Consider the following 20,153-nt stretch of genomic DNA (forward strand, 5'->3'; position numbering starts at 1 on the left):
TTCAGCAGAATTTTCTGGCAATACACAAAAATCACCTTCTGAGACTATGGTAAAGAAATTAAAGTTATTGATCCATCAAGACTGGAGTTTCAAACAATTATTTTTTCACAGTCTTCAATTTTATAAAAGATATTCCATTAGCATTTCTGAAATGCTTAGGTTTTTATTGTTAATAATTTCAAGTATACAAAGTCTGCATTGCTTTTGGATTAAATATAATTTTGTGCTTACATTTATCACTCTGTTAGCACAAGTACACAGTGCATAAATGCTACTTTTTCCCTTAGGTCCCTTCCAGAACAAGCCAACCATTCCACTTGCAGATTATTTTTTCCTAATGATGGGAAGGTTAAGAAGGAAAATACCTTTCATTTTAGAACAAACCCTGCTTTGGCAAGAAAACTGCCTGAAAGCTGTAAATTGTTCAATATTTTACAAATTCCTCTGGGCAGAAGGACTTCTGAGGTAATGACTAATTCTCTAGGGGAAAAAAAAAAAAAAGAGGAAAAGAAAAAAAAGCCAAAAGGTTTGAATCATTAATTAAAAAAAAACCCACAAAAAACAACAAACCAAACAAAACTAACCAACCAAAAAAGGTATTCCAAAACCAGGTGGTTAGAAGAGAGGGAAAAAAAAAGCCCAGAGAGGGTAACAGACAGAGATTAAAACATCCCTGCCCTAGGAAAAATGTTTTTCCTAATTATCAGAACTCATTTTATTCTCTGTTAGGAAGGACCAGAGAGTTTCTGTGGTGACTCAGATAGCTGGTAATTCTGACAGATAAAAGCAGGAGCTACAAGTGAGGTTTATGCTCCAATTTAAAGCCCTAGCAGTGGCAGCTGTGTGTGTGCTGGAGTGTATGAAAACCTACCAGCTTTGAGTGTTTTGCCTGTAAGGTGCTGAAACAGACTGAATAAAATGGCAACAAGAAACACAGTCACAAGTGGTGGTTGCTGTGCTTTGGAAAGGTTTCACAAAGGGAAGAAATGCCTGTTATCCCCCATTCATCCATCCCTGCTTCCTTGAGGAGATTTTTTCTGAATATTCTAGGTAACTATTTCCTATCACAAAGAAAATACAAATTTCACTATTTTGGATGCTCCACTTGTTTGTCTTTGCAGCAGGGAGAAGAATTCACAACAGAGCTCCCCAGGCTGTGGCTGCCTCAGTCTGTGGGTCAGTAAGTGAGAGTGGTGCTTCCCAAAAACCACATCAGCATTAAAAACTAACTTCTTCCACTACTGCTGCAGATTTGGTCTTCTCTCTCCCTCCTTTAGCAATTAGCACCACCTTTAGCAACCCCACCAAAATATTTTAGTGTTCCTGGTAATGCTGTATCTATTTTTTCCTTTGTAACTTTAAAAGTGAAGTGACACAGATAGAGTTTGACCCAGAACATCAGAGAAGGCAGGACACTGCCCTGCCAAAGGACCGTGTATTTTAGGACATTGATACACTCACATCTGATGAATGACTGATAGACATCTCACAGCTGATGAATCATTAATTTTCCATAATTAGTCTATTAAAAAAACCCTCTAATTTTTGACTGCTCACTTTACTGCCATCTAGTAACAAATTCTGTCAACATTCAAGCAGGGTAAATGGAGTAACCTTGGATGTTTACCTGTAACAGGTCTGGGAATTCTTCTCTAGTGTACCATGTTCAATTGGCAGAGAGCTGAAGGATGTTACAATCTAAGGTTGATTAAAGAGGATTTTTATCAAACACATGACTTAAAATATTTTTTGTCATTTTTGTGAGAGCGTTGGTTGATAAATTTTCTTTTCACAACACAAACTCTTAAAATACTCTATTCTTCCCAGCCTTCTCATGAAAATGCTACTTTTGAGTTAATTCAAATCTAATTGAAAGTCCACAAAAAATAATTGCAAAAGTGGAATTTTCACCAAGTAACTTGTTTCTTGGTGGAAACAAGTGAGGAGGATTGGAGGGAGTTGCAATAGGCTGCCTTGGCCTAGTATTATTTGCTATCTTTCAGAAAAATTGAGAAAAATGTGTATTTAAAAAAATCAGAAAATTTTCAGCTGAGATGTACACTGCCAGAATAGTAAATGATGGAGATTCCTACACAGCTGGACTAGGACTGGTTTGTAAGACAGATGCAGGCCAGCAAGGGCAAATTAACATTTATGGGTACTGACAGAAACAAGCAGCCCAAATCTGAACACAGCTCTCCCAAATCTCTCTGTGTAAATGTTACTCAGTATCTTGAAATAATGACAAAACCATTGCTGTATTCTATTTATTCAGCTATGTGAAACCATGCACTAGTGTCGGCAGCAAGTGCTTAGACACAGAAGTAAAAGAAATCAGAATTATTGAGAGATAAAATGTGTTAGGTCTGTTTATGGCATCATAAACAGATTTATTTTTCCAGTTCATTTCAGTATCAGGTTCAGTTTTGATATTCTACTTCAGAAAGGATGTTAAAATTAAGCTTACCCTGCAGCCCAAGGGCCAGCTGCATCAGTGCACTGAGAAAGAGAGATGGGACTAGGATAGAGTAAGGGGAATGTCACTCCCAGGAGATTCCCTCAATACCAATGAGGGAAATGTCACTGGAGCCACAGTCCTCCTAATTTAGATGGGCAAATGACAATTTCACAATGTGAAACCTCATAGAGGTTTAAATACTATTTTCTTTTTACATGACTTAAGCCTCGTATTTATTGCACCAGGCAAGATCTACTGAAGTTCTTGAAAGCACCCAAGTGCTCAACTCCTATTCAAACCAATTGGCTTAAGTACCCAGCAAATTTCAAAAAGTCCAATTAGACATTAAGCACTTGGAAATCTATCCCTGATTGATTTTTGAAATAGAAGTTAAGAAGCAATAAAAATGGAACACAAATCCCTGGGTGCTCTTGGAAGCACTTACACAGTTCTGAGTCTGTACATTAGCTTAAACAACTTGAATTCTAAAACACTAATGAAAAACATGGTATATATAATTGGCTAATTAAAGTAATTTAATTAATGAGTGTTTTAGTGTTGTATCTACTACACTAATTTCCTCTCAAATACATGTAAATACCTTTTTCTATGTTTCTTTGAACATGGAGAGCAACACATAACAAATACAAAATCATTCAGAGCATGGACATCACACATGAAGCCTTTTTGCATATTTTGTAGGAATAGGAAGGTTTCTTGCTTCCTTGTGCCAAATTTAGTAGGTTTACTAGTTGATGGAAATCATATAAAAGTTTTCAGTTTTGTGGAGTCTGGAAGCACTAACAATTACAGGGTGAAGAGTCCATCACTGGGAGCTTGTGTGAAGCTGCTGGACTTAGAGAAAGCCTGGCTAAGTTTCTGGATGTCAAGAGGCAGGACTACTATAAGGAAAGAAAGGACCAGAGAATCCTAGAGCATCTTAGCTTGGAAGGGACCCATAAGGAAATTTTATGGAAAAGAACATTCCTTCAGCTGTAGCATTGGACTAACATTTCTATGTGTTGTTATAAATCTGAAACTGTGCATCTGAGGCTTGTTTTTTATCAAATAGCACTGGTCATTTTGTGATAAACAAATGGTAGGGGTTCAGCCATTCAAACTCCCAATGTCTCACTGGTTTAGAATTAGATGCTACTTCTGTTGTACTTATTTTATTTTTTTTCCCTTTAGTGAAACTTACTTTCATCTCCAGTTTCAAATTCAAACTTCTGGCTATAGCCGCTGTATCCTGCTGCCGTCCTGACTCTGATATGAAATATATACTTGGTGGCTGGCTTGAGACCTGTGACGATAACACTTGGAGCCTTGGACCTTGTGGAGGAATAGCTGAGCTGCTCATGCTCCTGAGGGACAAAAGAGGGAAGAAATGATATCAAGTTGAGTCGAACAATCTTTGCAAAAATGATTTAACAGAACTGAAGCTTCATATTCTTCTCATGAATGTAAAATGTGTTTGTAAAAGGAGGCGCAGGTATGGATTTCTGTACTTTGGTTCTGTGCTACAGTCAGAATGTATGATATGGCCTTGACTTTTAGATTTCAGGTTTTTGTCTTTAACCTTGCATACAGATATGTTTTTGTGACCTGGGTTAGCAACCAACCCAACCATAGTCAGACCAACATGAATTACTACAAGACTACATTCACAGAAGAATGGCAACTAGAATGGAAGCTCATTATTTTTGCACAATGAACAAACTAGGAGGTCATTTAACGCTACCAAGCTGTAAAATAAAGATGTGGGAGTATTCAAATACCCGCTACTCACTTCTACCCGCAGGTAGTGCCAAAATGCCGGCGCTATCCGTGGGTAGACCTGTGGGTAAAAGAAAATAGGAATTAACTTTTTCCTTAAAGCCTGTCAACTTTGAGCATGGTTCAGCTGCTTCGTTGCTGCTGAGCTCAATGTGTCTTTCCAGGTAGCTGCAATGTAGTCGTACATGAAATTCACTTTGAAACTCTATAAGAAGAAATACTCTGTGCAAAAGTTAATCTCCTGGCAGCTGATCTCAGGCAGCTGCTGAGAATTCCTGAATCTCACAGAGATCCCTGAGAATTATGGTCTCTGGGAATTACCACTGCAGACCAGCTGCTCCAGTATGGAGACCAGAAACACCAATTTCTGTGCTTTAACTGAGTGCTGCTTTGCTAGACAGGTCTTGGATGGTACTTTTACATGAGAGGATGACTTGGAAGAAGAACATTTATTCCCTGTCATTAGTTACTTGATAAACCAGTAATCTGTAATATTTTATGTGCTGCCTTAAGGCCAGGTTTGCTCCCTTGGAGCAGGATTTGTCTCCAAACTGAGCAGGAATGTCCTTGGCATGTGCTTAACAGTCCAACTGTGACCCCACAGGGCACCATATAGGTTTATTATACCATGCAGTGATATTAGAGCAGGTGTAAATTATTCAAAGGGTGCTTCCAGCCTCTTCAGAAGGAAATCCAGTTCACAGAAGAGATATAACCAGGAGAGGATTACGTTTCAGTCAGATTCTGTTGGACTTTTAACCTCTTATCAGCAATGTGCTTACAGTTTTTTATAAAACAGACAATATTTATAAAACACTCTGAGTTAACTTCAGCCATGTGTAACAAATCACATTAGCATAGGGCAGCAGGTGGATCAGGTATTCCCCCAGTAGGAATACAGGGAGATGGCTGAGAAAACCAGATTAAAAAACAAGCACACAGAAGCAATCTCAAGATGGTGCTAAGGGAAGGAAGTCAACAATGATCAATATTAAAAATAACTGCATTTAACTTGTGCTTCAAACAGTGGAAATAATTTGAGAAACTACAGTAAGAGGAAGTATTGATTTTTTCTATAGTCTGTTACCAAAATTTGAAGCCGTGAGAAGTAGGTATTTAAATTGAAACAGTAGGATAAAATGTACATGTAATCTTGTGGATGTAGACTATAATTAATACACCATCTAATTACTTCTTTAAATATAAGACTTCTCCCAATTACTTGAAATGTTGTAGCTTCACTTTGAAGAGGGATAGTGGATTTTAGACATACTTTAATGCATTTCAGAAACAACCTATTTTCTTCTTGCAGAAAGCCTACTTGTTTGAGTGATAGGTTTTTTTTTTTTTTTCTGATTACGCTTATATGACTTCCTGTGAAGGAAACATCTTGGAAATGTTCACTGCAGATTATGTAAACAGCAAAGGCTTGATTTATACATGTATTAGCATGATTCAAAGTGCTCTGTCATGGCCCATAGATGGGCAGAGACTTTATACTCTGGAATGTTCTGGAAATTTTTATTTAGACTCTGTAAGCCAAGAAAGAGACCAGCACCTAAGGAATTTCACTGTACAATATAATAGTTGCAAGCTATATCTTTTCCCTAGACTACCTTACTGCTTGAAATCAAGTCCTAGCATTTAATAATGTACTGCTTCTCCTGACCTACTGGAGAGACTGCAGAAAAAAACTGATGGAATTGTAAAAAGAAATAGGGTCTTTAAGAGAAGGATGGAAAGTGAAGTTTTTTTTAAAAAAAATCAGTGGAGATTCCCCAAGATCCAGTGACAAGATTTACTCCCTGAAGCCTGCAGGAAAAAAAACCAAAAAACAACAAAAAAAACCCAGCAGCAGCAAAAAGTGGGAATGACTTTTGGAAAAGAATTGGAGAAAGCTTGTTTCTTTTCCAAATTGTTTCCAAAATGACTTTTGGAAAAGAAACAATCAATTATATGTTGTTATAGGCTAAGTACTGCTTGTGTAAAACACACATTTGCGATATGCTGCCTCCATAGCCAGGGGTGTGGACAGGCAAGCAGCAAATATAACTCATTATTTGTAGTTGGTTAGTGATGATGAGCGTGACAAGAGCTGTGATGATGATGTTTCATCAACTAAATGGGTCCTTCAACCTCCTGAGGGACAGCCATCTCTGCCTGTCCCTTCTGGAAGGTATTTGGGCTACCTCCAGAGGTTGTCTGGCTTGTTGGTTCCTCACCACCTGCCTGGGTTTGCCTGCAGGAAGCCCTGAAGGGTCCCTTCTCCATGCCCTCCCCTGTCCTTTCTTTCTGTAGCCTCTCATGCCATCCATCCCACAGACTGAAAAATGATGTCTGGGGGTACACAACCTGAAAAGTCATAGTGCTGTCATATGGGGAAGGGGGCAAGATTTGTTACTGCACGGGAAATAGTGGAAAACCTTGGTCTGAGAACAAGCTTCAGGAGCTTGAGGAAAAAGTTGCTCAAACTCAAGACAAAATGATTCATAGTCAGAACCTTCCCAGGGCTGGAGTGTTTTGCCCAAAGAATTCAGCCTTTTAGGACTGGATTCATACAGAGAATTCTCCTAAGAGTGGATGCTTTGCCATTACTCCATTCTCTTGACAACTGATCTGCAGCCTGCCTGGAAAGCCAAAGCTTTCCACAGAGATCCAAGGCTGGCCACTCCTTCTGCCATGAAATTTTCCAGGAAGGCAGAAGATGGACTCAGAACAAAAAAATACAATTCTAGTCTGCAAAGAAGTATGGGATGCTTTGTATTATTCTTGCAAATAGACCATATGCACTCACTTTTGCAGGGATTATGTGTTCAAAAAGTCAATTTTAAACTGAAGGACCTACACGTACTTCTTGGATGTTAGTGCATGCTTTTCCCAGATCCAGCTTTCATACTGTGGCAGGATATAGATATGTATCAACTCACGTATAATGCAGCCTATTTTCCATCAAAAGGAAGCATGATTTTGTGTGCTAGAAGGATCTATCTCTGGTGATAGATTTCTGACCTAGACAGTGACAGGGCCAGAATCAATGGGAAAGGCCAAGGACTACATTTATTCTGTACTTGATAACCATAGACTGCAAAACCTGCAAAATAAAACATAAGTTTAACTGCTATGGCTGTACCTCCCATGGCACAGAAGAAGTAAGATAATATACAGTTGGCCACTATGTATGGTTCATTGCTCACAAAAAGAAAAGGGACACACAAGAAATGCTCTGATGCTTTACATCAGTACCAGAGCAGCATTTGTGATCTTAAGATGGCAAAGAACTTACAAGAAACAGTTTTGAGAACACAGGGGCTGAGGGGTTAAATATGAGTTAAAGGAGTCTATCTACTATAATATATAACTACAAGACACAATCTGATATGAGAAAATTCATAAGACCTTTTCTATAACCCACTGTAAATTTATCCTGGTGAAAATCTGTAATTAAAACATAAATATAACCCAAATGCAAGCCATGCCAATATTATTACACAATGTAATACTAAGTCTACGACTACCTAGCTAAATTAAACAGAATTATATTATGAACTTTGAAAATGCTATCTCTGTTTCTAAGGAAATTGTATTTTTCTTATTGTTTGTGTGATTCTTCTTGTAAATGGATTCAGTTCTGATTATGAGGGACAGTGTTCACAAATCCATGACAGTTTGCTCTGTGCATGAACAGGAAAACCTTTCAGAATCAAATTATTTCCTGCAGCCACCTCTGCCTATCTGAATCTGTATTTACCCTAATTTTATACTTGGCTTTATGGATAAGGCCTTTTCTTCATATCTAAAGAGATAGACTGGCTGAGTGGAAGGCACAATGGTGCTAATGGTCTAGGACTAGACAACCTCATTTAATGGAGTAGCACCATCACAGGATAAATATTAATGAAATGCTTTCTGCTTCTGCAGTGCAGCAGAGTAGCAGTCAATATCCAGATGTTCTATTATTGTGACGATTAGCACCATTTTTCTCATATACTTAAAAGAAAGGGGATTCCCCCAATAACATTAACAGTTTAAAATAAATAGATAACTCTAAATAGATAACTATATTAAATAAATAAATTTTTACATGCCACACCTGTGGGAACAAATTACTCTCTAATGTTATCCCCACCTTAATGCAGAGGAAAAGAGCACAGAAATGAAGGCTTTGTGGACACGTATATGAAAAATATTGATAAAGGAAACCAAAATGTGATGATCTTTAATCACTTTAGACACCTATGGCAATCAAAGAATTCACATACTGATGTTATAGGTGAAAAAAAGATTATTTATCTCAAAAACTTTAGTGCAAAAAAAAATCAATAGAAATTAAAGCTGAAATGCCGAAGTTTGCTTGTAGTGCTGAAATAACCTTTAAAAGATTAACTTTACCAGTAAAGCACTGAAAAAATCCTGGCACTTTCAGGCATACAAGATTTGTCACCATTAATATTTGAGTGGCTGAAAGAGACATGGCTCTAATAAAAATAGTATAAGTCTTTAGTCTAGCAATTTAAAAAGATAACCAAATATAATTTGCTATAATTTAGAATACATAATGGGAGCTATATACTCTTAGTCTAGCTTGTTTTATGAATGACAAAGAAGGTATTCAGCTCATTGAGTGTCACAAGTAACAAAAGTCTTCTTAAACTGACCCTAGGGAGAGGGATTTCCATCCTCTGCCAGCTAAAAGAGACTTATTGTACCCACAGCTTTCAAGACTGTGTGTGCAGAAAGAATCCAGGGAGAGTAACTGAATTTACTATCAGCTGTTTGCAAACACATTTTCTAGTCTGTATCTATTGTCCTGCAACATGAAAATTCTGTATTAAGCCACATAATCCTGCCTGGCCTTTTCAGAGTGCTGTTATTTAACTGAAAGAGGAACTAATAGAGATTAAATCTATATACCACAGGGACCAGGTCTTTATCCTGTACACTGAAGCACAATGTCAAAGCTGAGTAAGTACCACATTAAAGTAAAGAAGATTTAGAGTTTCATGATTCAGGCACCATAAATGTTTAAATAAAAGCACCAATAATAAAAAAGAATTTTTTATGAGACCATTTGGTCACATCTTTCCTCTTTCCTAGATACATCAGTCTGAGGAACACACACAATGTGACCTTACAGAGGAAGCATCATTATTTTAAAGGACTGACCATGATTCTGGAAGACAGTAATATTTACTGATCTTAGCTCTAGTCCACCGTGCAATGAAATCTCCAAATTCTTCCTGACTTTTCCCATGGGATCAGCTATGCTGGCACTCCTTATTCACCTGAACTTTAATGCTGTGCTACCCATTAAGATAACACAGTCATTAATTGTTAGGTATAGTCATTAACTGATTAATCAGTTAAAATAGAAGCTATTAAAGACAAATAACATCAAACTATGGAGTCTATACTTTTACTCTGTGGTCAAAAAAAACCCAGAGTCTCCATAGCTCTAATTTATGGAAACTGCCTTTGATTTATAGAAATTATATCCCTCTCACAACTAGTTTTCCCCCAATGATTCTCAAAAAGTATTTTCTTTCTTTATAAGAAAATATTTTCATAATACAATTTCTGAATGCCTGTTGCCTCTAGTCATAGCACCTTTGTCACCTTACATAGATTGTTGTAGGTGAGGACTAATTACACTGAAAGCAATAAAATTAACTACACCTGTGGAACTTGGTGTCTGACTTTGAAAGTTTCTTTATATTTACTAATTTTGTGTGTGATTTTCTCCTAGAAAATTATTTTGACCTACAGTACATCAATTAAGAGGAATGCTGGCTGAAGATTTTAGAAAAGACTTACATGTTAAAAAATGTGCTTCTAACATTAATTAATTACTGATTAAAATCTGATCAACGGGATTAGGTAAATTTTTAATGTAACATAGAATGGTAGGAAATATTACAATAAGAGAGCTAAAAGTAGAAGATACCATTAAGATTCTTTAAAAATGCTCTTTCTAAAAACCCCTGTATCTCTGGCTTTCAGCTGAACCACCAACTTTAAGGAAATTTAGAAAAGTGATTGCAAAGATCTGAGGACCAATCTAAACTAAGTAGAAAACTGTGGCAGCAAGAAAGCAGGACCAGAGAGAAAATTGCCAATGGCTCCAGTGTTTGCTTCAGAGGAGAAATCTGCAGCACTTAGAGGCATCAGCCCCTGCAGGTTGTAACCCTGTCCCTTCCCTCCTGATTAACCTGAGATGTAACAGTCTGGGAGCTGAAACACTCAAGTGTCCTTTACCTGTTAGGCCTTGCAATATTTCGTATTTTGATTGCCTGCCAGTCACCTCATCACTTTTTTCATATACAAAGTGAAGCTGTCAACGTGAAAAGGGGAAGAACAGATAACCAATCATAAAGAAAATACAGAAAGGTCAAACCCCAGACAAAATGCATTTTAATTGGATTATATACTTGGAAAGGCAGAAGTGAGTTGATGTGAGGCGAACCATGAAAAGCAGAAAATTAAATGAGGAGAGAGATGAGGATAGGGAGGCTCTAAAACAGTGTTAAATTCCCACCAGCACAGAGAGGTGAGGGCTGGGCAGAGCAAAAGCTGTGTGGTTCACACACTGGGCCAGGGGGGACTGCCAGGTGTGAAGGCAGCAGACAGGACAGAGCTGATTGTCCTGACAAGGAGATAAAAATGAAATAAAACCAGGCCTGTGCCTTAAGTTAGGGATGGAGCAGGGTGCAATCCAGCATGTAACAAAGGTAGCTGGAGAACATGGCCTGGGTTGTCAGATCAGCACAGATATATTAAATCCCATCTTTCTGGCAATAATAAGCTACCCTGATAATGGTTGTTTGCTAATTAAAAATATTTACCAGTGAAAACCTCTGCACCAGGACCTCCAGAAGTCTCTCTAACTTCTGCATATAAAAGTGCCAGCCTCTCCAGCTGCCTCGAAGATTTTTCTTATCTTTTCCCTCATTTTAAGTTTCTTTTCCAGTTGGAAAGAAGCAGGAAGCTACTGCGAGCACTACCTAAATTTCTAATGTAAAAAACTGAACTCAAGTAGTACTCAAAATTCACCTTAGGACAGTAAAGCAGAGTTTCTCCTGGGATACCTAATGCTAATGTTTACTCCATAATGAAGCAATTTACCTGCTGACAAAAACAGTGCAACAGGAAACAGAAGCAAGCCTGAAAATTTGAAGATTGGAAGGCTTCTGTGATTTTCTTTGCTGTGAAACAAGCCCAGAGAACTATGGATATAAAGTGGGCTGATTCCCAAGTCATTCCTTCAGTGTATGACGTTCATGGTTCACAATTCTGAATGAGGTTCTGGTCCCACTGCAGGTTCCTTCTCTCCATTCTTACCCTTAACACTCCCCCAGAGCCCAGCAATCTGCAGATTAGTGGCTTTCTGAATTAAGTAAATTTGCTTCATTGTGTTTTACAGCTCATGGACTTTTCTTCCAGGAATTTCTGTAATTATTCCTTCAATCAATTTTGCTTGTGGCCCCCAAAACATCCCTAGGCAAGAAGTTTAATTACAAACTGTGCTTAAAAAATACTGTGGGGCTTTTTTTTTTTTTTTTTTTAATCCACTTTCTGACTATTTTATTGAATATACTTTATTTTCTTGTCTACCAGAAATAGTGAATAATAATCAGTATCAGTAATATGTTCAGCTAATTTCAAAATATCTGTGTAGATCATAGTACTTCTAGTTAGAGATGGGAAGTAGGTCACTGGATAATGAAATATTTAAATTGAAAATGCAATACCCTGGAAGAAAGATAACAAAAAGGGAGAACTTGTGTGATGTGAAAAAAGTCACAGTGCAAACACCTGAAGGTCTCCAAGTTGCTGAGCCATGGGGGAGGCAATCTTCTCACAGCCAGCATTACCAGAACTGCTGGGTCCCTTCGTGGCAGAATCAAAAGTGTGGTGATTCTATTTCCTACTCAAGTGTGAAGGCAACTTAAATGCAGAGAAGCACCTTACAAGGGAAGTGGAATTTCAACACAAGAGCAATCCAATTCTTCAGAAGACTTTTACAGCGAGGTGGTGTGCTACAGTACAGAGCAGACAGTGCTCTACTTTGACAACCCCTCCAGCAGAAAAACCCTACAAAATAAACAAAATAAACCCCCTAACAACCCCTCCCCCTCCCCCCAAAAATTCCAGCAACCCAGAACACATGTTCAAAGCTGTGAAAATCAAGTGATTCCATCAACCCAGAAATACAGTAAGGCACTGAGTCAGCTATGCAGAATTCAGCTCTAATAGTGCTGCTGACAAATTGCCTTAATTCACTTAATTTCAGAATCCCTACAATATTCACAGGCAGATAGGGCCAGGATTTGGATTAGGGCTTCCTTTCAGGGCTGAATATTTTGTCAGGCTTGTAACACCTTGCTGGGAAATTTTAACTGCTGTGGGATGTTTGCAGCTCCACAAACACCCTCGTAAAAACCACATTCTGCACTAAAACCACATTCTGTACTAAAAACCTCTTGTGGAATCATGCCTTTCCAACTCCTTTCTAAGATGTGTTGCAGCCTTTTAGGATGTTAAGACAGACAGACTCCCTGGGCTTATTTTAAGATTGGTTTCAGCTTAGTTTGAATGTTCTACATAAATAACTTTTAATATTAGACGAGCAGACTAATGCAGAATTTTCTCTTTTCATTTGCTACGGAATGTTCCCTGCCTGGCAAATCCAGAAAAGATCCTTATTGATATACAGCAGCTTGAAAACAAATTCAGTGGTATTAATAAAGCTATCACTTCTATTTAAGTAAGCAAAATATCTACTTTTATAGACTGAATTGATTCAGATTGCTATTCAGATTTTCTATTCTGGAAAAAAAAAGACAGAAATAATTTAGATTCATTTCAGACCATATGAATGTTAAATGTGACAAGTCTTTCATATGCTAACTGTGAATACATGTCTTTGGGACAAAAACTTCAATTTTCAAAGAAAATTTGGATTTATAAGCATAGAATAATGTTGACAATATTAAGACATATTTCAACCATCCAACAAAAATCAATTTTGGAGGAAGAATTTTGGCCCTAAAATGCAAAGTTTGACGCTAACTAATGTTTGACTTTAATCAGTGCAATACAAATAATAAATCAGAGGCAAGAGGGAACATGTTCATCTCTATAAAGAGACTGAGTATTGTTTTTCATTATGCAAGCCTCTTCAGATATAAACATATAATAGTTGCTTAAAAGTCACTGAAATATCACATTTTTTGTGTATTTGTGAGCACGTGCAAGCATCTTTTTGTGTCTCATTGCAGGTAAACAGCAAAGATCTATCTTGTAATGCTAACTCAGAAGTGCTGATTTCACCTCTGGTGTCATGACTGTAGTGCAGAACTTGGCAATACATCAACAACAAACACAGTATATTCCTCAAGTTTATGTTTTCTTCAAACACCTCGGTGAGTTAATGGGGTGTAAAGCAAAAACAGCAATCTTTTTTTCCAATTAATTGAACATGAATTTCAAGGGCAAAGTAAACAAACTAGCAAGTAAATCAAAAAGCTGATTTTGCATTTTCAAAACTGACACAGCAAGTTTTTGCTAATATTTTTTGGGAAGTGCCCATTTCTGATGTAGCTAACTTGAGCAGAAATATAATTTCTGGGGATGGTAAAAACAACAAGAACAAGAAAAAATGTTAACAAAATTCACAGACAGATGTCAATACCTTTTCAAAAAGAGCTGCTCCAGCCACTAAAGAATTTTGTTAATATAATATGAATACTTGTATATGCATGAAAACCAGATAGTTTGTGCAAGGTCATTGCACATACAAGATGCATCAACCTGGTGAAGTTCCTAGAGCAACATAAATGTGCTTATGAGCAGCAGGTGAATTCCTGCAAAAGACTCTAAAGCTATTAACAGCTCGGTAAGGAGTACATAGTAATAGCTGGTTAACTCAGCCATCCCAACAAGCACATCAAGAAAGGGCACTTTGAAACTATTAATGCAAATACATTAAAAAACTCAAAAGAAAAGAGAGAACTGTAAGATTTTACTTGTTCCAATCAAATAAACATTTTTGAGTTTATTCGGGTGCAAACGTAGCAAAACTTCATCGGAGTTACTGAATGAGGTACAATTTTTATGAATTCAAGTTGGCTGATGAAATTATTAATTTAAATTGAAAGCTCCTCTAATGTTAATTTTGATTCCAACAACCACATCCCTATGCCAAACACACACCTTTTATTTAATACACAGTCAAGTGATTATACTGATATTAAACAGGAAAGCAGTAGTTTAGTGCACTAAGATAGAAGGGCTCTCCCTAGAGGAGCTTCCTTTTTCCCTTTGGATATTTCTCCCTTCTTCCAGAATGATGCTTTGGGGACTTTTTGCTACTTAATAAAAAAGATATTGCTAATATTACATAGTCATTGGCTTCATTTAATGTGAAAAAGAGACATTCAAAGAGGAAAATTAATATCCTGTCCTTTTCTGTGCTTAAAGTACAACTGAAATGCAGTCTTAGAAAAAGTGAGAGAAAAAAGGGAACTTTTTTTGTTTTACTCTCCAAAATGATGCATACCTCTGTACCTCTCCAGGTATCTCTTGATTACATTGAATATTGCGGGAAGAAACTGTAAATGAAATGATATCTGAAAACTCCTTCATTTAGACAAAGATATAAATTCATGTCTCAAGGTACGTATCTTGATTTAATCTCTGAATCCACCTTTATGGCTGCAAATCAACAATTTATGAACAGTAAGTCATTTGTATATTATGAAAAACTGTGCTAGTTTCAGTTTTTAAGAGTTTGTGCTCAAAGATGACTTTTTGGAATTTTTAAGTTACTTTGTATTTTAAGAGGGTCTAAGGGAAACGTTCTGACTGGTTTTAGAGAAATGGAGACGTAGACATTGTATTGAATTTACAAATAAGGAAATCACTTTCATTTAGACGACCATTTTTGGCAGGCATGCTTGTTATATTTAGGTCATTGCTCACAAAACTCACCATTCTTTCTTGTAAAAATCTGTCAGATTTTCAATCCCAAAGTTTGACTTCTCAATTTGTATTAAAGTATCTGAGGAAATCCAACTCTATTATCATATGCAACTAAAACTTACTGCACCTAAATTCAAAGGTGAACACACCACAGGTAGTTCATAATAACAGAAACAACAAAAATAAAATGCTTTGGGAGTACATTCTCTACTTTGTTAATTCAGGATTAAACATGTTAAACTCCTTACCACTTCCTTTTGTGCAACTGATACATTATCTCTGACAAGAAAACATTTCTTTTTTTTACAGTATGTTAATCACAATCATCTAAATGTTGTCCTTAGCTGAAGCTTTCTGCTCTATAAATCAGCTGCTTCTAATTTTTGACCCCACCTAAACACATACTTTAGATTAACACTGGTTCCTGAGGTTAACATTATCATTATTATTATTATTATTATTATTATTATTAGTAGTAGTAGTAGTAGTAGTAGTAGTAGTAGTAGTAGCATTAGTATTAGTATTGCTGTGGCAGTGCACAATTTTGAAAACTATTTTTCCTGAGGTTCAAATACGTTAGTGGACAGGAAAAAATTTATTAATTACTTTTATTATCAACCAATCTTTGTCATCAATGGATTGAACTTTCTTAGCTTTATTTGAAGTATGGAACTACTTGTGTTTTGTGTCTTGTAATAGTTTGCATACCTCCTATGCTTATTCCTATGTCCTTGAAAGCATTTGAAAACCACTTATACAAAACCATTAATACACTTTTTCTGCATTTGTGCAGCTCTTCTAGCAGTTACTGTAATAAGCACTGTACATGTAATTTTCCTTGGATAAAATGGTATTGGCTACAGGCAAGAACACAAGATCAGCAGAGACTTAAGTATGGGGTTTTTTTTAGTATCAAATCCACCAGCCTTGCTTGAACAGCATTATTCTTCTCATTGAGAGTTTTTGGTTCAGCAGGAACAACAGCAATGCCTCTATAGGCTATTATTAAATAAAAAAGTTCAGAAGCTGTTTCTAAATAATTGACAACAATGATTAGTAGACAAGCCAAACCAGGCATCTAATAGAGGTCTAGCTTAGAATTTCTTTGATAAAACCTTTGCTGCCTGTAATTGATATTTAGATGCCAGATTTCTTTTTCTCCTAATAGTAATCACATTGGTGTCATTCATAATGGCTGCTGCAAGGTCCTTAGGTTCTTTCCTGCAAGGCAAAAATTATATCTGGTCAGAGAGTCTGGTAATTAGTCACTCTCATTTTCAACAGTTCTGAGACCTATTTTTTTTCCTCTTTTTAGAATCTGAGGCTTTTACTTTTTTTCCCTTCGGGAAACTGGGTTAATAACAGCAGAACAGAAAAACTGAGAAGCTTGTTTAACACCACTCACTATGCTAAAATAAGCTAGGAGATTTCATTTTAATGATTATATCCCAAAGCACATTTGTAGTGATTATTTTTTAAAAACATGCAGCAGACATGGTTCATTTCCCAGGAGCTACAAAGGGCCGAGAATGCCTGAGGTGCTGCTCAGTGCCCTGGTGCCTCCCTGTGACATGCTATGAACAAACACTAAGAGCAGCCTAAAACTACTGTTCAAAAGCTCTTGTACATCCCAAGTACTCAGCACTTTTCTTTTGATGAGAATTGTTGAAAATGTAATGAAAATGCATTTTTGCATGAGTCCTATGTTTCTTGATTCCAGCCATAACAGAAACATTTTACTTGCAGGCAGCAGATTGCCTTAAATGATTTGAATAATTTGAAAAATATTACAGAAGAAAACTTATTAAAAAATTATTAGCATGAAGTTAAAAATTTCCCAGCTGATCTTTTGAAGCAAACAGCTTTTTATACTGTGTATACTCAATAAATGGCCAGATACCTGAAGTGCTCAGATGCTTACCCCTCCTGTTGTCAGTCTGTACCTGTTCCCCAACCTCATCACTGATGTTGACTTGAAAATTTAGCAGCAGGGATAGCAACAATAAAGGAATATGCCCAGAGAAAGAACCACACCAGCACCAAACACCTCTGCCCATGGATAATGTCACACAGCCCCGAGGCTTCCTTCAGCCACATACCACTGCGAGCTGCTGCATACATTGTTCTGCAGGATATAAAAATGGACCGTAAAAGAAAAATATGAACCAAAAAAGTGACAGCTGGTGCTTAAAGGAAATAGGGCAGTTGTAACAGCCATGTCTGAAAAAATGTGTTCCTTCTAACTTAGTTAAACATTGTGCAAAATGGTGACTAAAGAGGGGGAGAGAATGGAGAGGTTTGGCTGTTTAAGTAGTAGGGAGGTTGAGAATCAATGAACTCCATGCAGATCTCACAGAAAGGCAGAGGGTTTTACAAGAGAAATGGCTGATTTTACTGCATGATTCCAAAATTTCACCCAGAATTTCTGAGGACTGAATCTGATCTACATGAGGTGGCTTCTTATGAGAAATGTTCCCATTTTATCTAATGGGAACACATGTGACTCCTGTTCACTGAGGCCGATTCCAGCCCATACTCAAGCATGGTCAGGTTAATTAATGTGAGAAGATCATAATGCAATATCTCCTTAGCTGGAGAAGACACAGAAGAATATCTAGTGTTGTCTAAACTGGGATGAGTCTCATGGTGTTTATAATTTTCTATATTAATTCTTACAAAAATAATTCTGTCATTCAAAACATTATTCACTGAGAAATTTCTCATTATTCTTATAATGTAATTTACCTAAAAGTCTGTCACTCAAATTCAGGATGCCTCATTTTAATTCATATTAATGATTACTCAAAGAAATAGCAGTCTTTGGTTTAATATTAGATTTTAGGACTGAGCATCATTTCTTGTATAAGTTAAGTGAAGACAGCTGTAGACTGATAGCAAAAATAACAAGGTCATGCAGCTTTCTAATTCTTTAAATCTGGTACTTTATCTCTCTCCCTCATCAGCTCTTCATCTCTTTTTCAAATCTCATTGGAAAACTAATTTCCCCCTTGCTTCTACTGTTCAGATATTCTCTCACTTCTATTTATTAATTCAACTCTAAATAATACTGAGATGAAGGAAAAGTAATAGCTGATATCCTACATATCCTGTCCACTCACTGTCCTATGGAGGTGGATTAATTTTTTAATGTGAAAACTGCCTGTAAGCTGCAAATTCAGTGTCCCAACAAAATGAAACAGTTTGGCAAAGGGATTTGGCTTTAAATTTCATGAAAAGACAAGAAAGCAAAGCAATATTAGCCCTCTCCTCCAAATCCTGATTCTAAAGATATTCTCTGGTTTCTCTATTCAGAGATTTCACTGCAACGCCCTGGGTTACTGCTTGGGTACATTCCATTAAAATCTCTTTACAGACAGACTTCCTCAGCTAATTATATGTTATCTTGTGTGTAACAGGAAATGTAATCCAGCTGGTGTGCTTGGGCCACGTGGGAGAACAAAAAACAACTTAATATAGCTTGGTATGCCTAATACAGGTCTTAGGGAACATTAATTTTTGATGATTAACTTTCTGGGTTTGGATGGAAAGGGGAGGAATAAGTGTTTTCCAGTTCAGCTGCACAACCTGGAGTGCAGCTGGTGAGGTTTATATCCACTGTGTGCTGTGTTCCCTCTCCCATGGGGGAATTCCTACAGAAGGATTCAGTGTCACTGCAAAGCTCTAACAAGGCCCCACTCCTGCATGTTCCTCAAACATAAAACCCTTTGAATGAGAGGTAAAGAGATTATGATGCCCTGGAATCTTGCAAATCTTGCAAACTTTGGTCAGTGTCTGAGCAATAGTTGAAAGTATAAAAGAAAAATTAATTGCAATTAGCAATGGTACCAAGATTATATTAATAGGTTTGATTTTTAAAGGGAAAGGCAAGATGGCCCATGAGAGATTTTTTTTCTTCTGGAAATAGTGTTTGTGGTCACAAAATATAATGGAGAGGGTGCATAATAGGGCAGGCACCCTGTATCAACAGAGATAATTTGCAATGTTTAGAACAAAATGTCTATGAAGAAATGCTTTTATGAGCACCTCTTAGATCTCCAAGGTAAGCATTTAACTGATCTTCTGTGTGTTGGTGTAAAGACTCATTTATTATCCAAGGCATAGACCAGAATGATTTATAATCTACCTGAAATCAGGTATTTCAACTACCAAGCCTCAGCAAGGCAATTATTTCAGGATTATAATATTCTCTACCTGGTTATATCACACAACTATTCAAACAGTGGAAAACCCTTTCTCTTTGCTGGGACAGAACTCAGAGAATCTTGGACTGAATGTCGAGGAATTTTTGTTCTCCTAGGCCAAAGCAGTTCTCGAATTATGTCCTAGGTCAGATTTTGTTCACTGCATTTTTGGCTGAAAGGCTGCAGAACAAAATGACCCCTTGTCAGACAACCACATAAAAATGTAACAGTGCACTCCTAAATAAGAAGCTACAAATCTGTACAACTGGCTTGCAATGAAATTTTGTTATTGGCACAAGATTTTCATTTTTAGAGACAATATTTCGCGAAGTTCTGAGTGTTTTACAGCAATTCCCTGGAGAAATGAAGGTCATATAGGAAAATGTACTTTAAAGCAGAAAAATTACTGCACTGCTTTATTGTACTTTGAAATTAATGTATGAAACCCTATTTGTAACTTACTGAGACCTCTGGATAACTCTCCTTCTCTACTTTATTTCTTTATAACTTGGTAGTCTTTCTCAGAGGAGTATTTTTCACAGAGAGGACATAATCTTTTGATAGTTCTCTGTGAGTAATTTGTAGTTTACAAGAGCATAAGTTTCTTGCATAATTGGCATAGTGTAGCCTCTTTCCCTTCTTGTGCCTCTTCTGGAAATGCACGGAAAGATGCATCTTTATGTTCCATGCTCATCATCTTTATTTTGTCTTCCTTATGAAGTTGTTGGAAGCTGCCCCAT

The 20,153-nt window shown here is 36.9% G+C and overlaps 1 protein-coding gene across 4 annotated transcripts in view; it reads right to left on the reverse strand.

Annotated features, from left to right (window-relative positions):
* The window catches only part of EPHA6 (EPH receptor A6), a 382,744-nt gene that overhangs the window by 104,156 nt on the left and 258,435 nt on the right, over window positions 1–20,153 (reverse strand). For 2 of the 4 annotated variants that reach the window (XM_021550126.2, XM_021550124.2), the window contains exons 7-8: window positions 4,248–4,295; window positions 3,660–3,822 (exon numbers count right to left, since the gene is read on the reverse strand). In XM_021550126.2, the coding sequence (XP_021405801.1) occupies window positions 3,660–3,822; window positions 4,248–4,295 (211 nt within the window). The remainder of the gene's footprint in view (window positions 1–3,659; window positions 3,823–4,247; window positions 4,296–20,153) is intronic. The other 2 variants (XM_021550127.2, XM_021550125.2) reach the window with 1 other exon arrangement.

Source organism: Lonchura striata, chromosome 2 (genome assembly GCF_046129695.1).
Source record: "Lonchura striata isolate bLonStr1 chromosome 2, bLonStr1.mat, whole genome shotgun sequence".
NCBI lineage: Eukaryota > Metazoa > Chordata > Aves > Passeriformes > Estrildidae > Lonchura > Lonchura striata.